Below are 304 nucleotides of genomic sequence, written 5' to 3' on the forward strand. Positions count from 1 at the left end.
CTTACTTTTGGCTGCCTCCCCACCGACACCCTTCTTTTTCGGTCTCCTTCTCGGCTTCTTTTTCTCCCTTCCTTCGTTTATCTCCACTTTCTCGTTCATCGCTGACATCTTCATAAGAGAACAGCTGTGAATGTTTACTCTCCAAGCGCACGTGGGTGACTGAAAGGTTGTTTACAATCGGACTTGAAGTCATAAGATAAAGAAATTTGTCTATAGAAGTGTCAAAAACTCAGTAGTACCTGCTGTGACAGATTACGATAATCAGCTGAGGGGCGAAAGGTTCAAATAAATACTCAAAGGCCAT

At 43.1% G+C, this 304-nt stretch overlaps 1 protein-coding gene across 1 annotated transcript in view; it reads right to left on the reverse strand.

Annotated features, from left to right (window-relative positions):
- The window catches only part of LOC119586842 (ATP-dependent RNA helicase HAS1-like), a gene marked incomplete in the record, with an annotated part of 10,641 nt that extends 10,449 nt beyond the window's left edge, over positions 1-192 (reverse strand). Inside the window, 1 exon segment of the mRNA XM_037935570.1 lies at positions 6-192. Coding sequence (XP_037791498.1) covers positions 6-114 — 109 coding nt within the window.
- Between the last annotated feature and the right edge of the window lie 112 nt (positions 193-304).

The sequence above is a fragment of the Penaeus monodon genome, chromosome 22 (genome assembly GCF_015228065.2).
Source record: "Penaeus monodon isolate SGIC_2016 chromosome 22, NSTDA_Pmon_1, whole genome shotgun sequence".
Lineage (NCBI taxonomy): Eukaryota > Metazoa > Arthropoda > Malacostraca > Decapoda > Penaeidae > Penaeus > Penaeus monodon.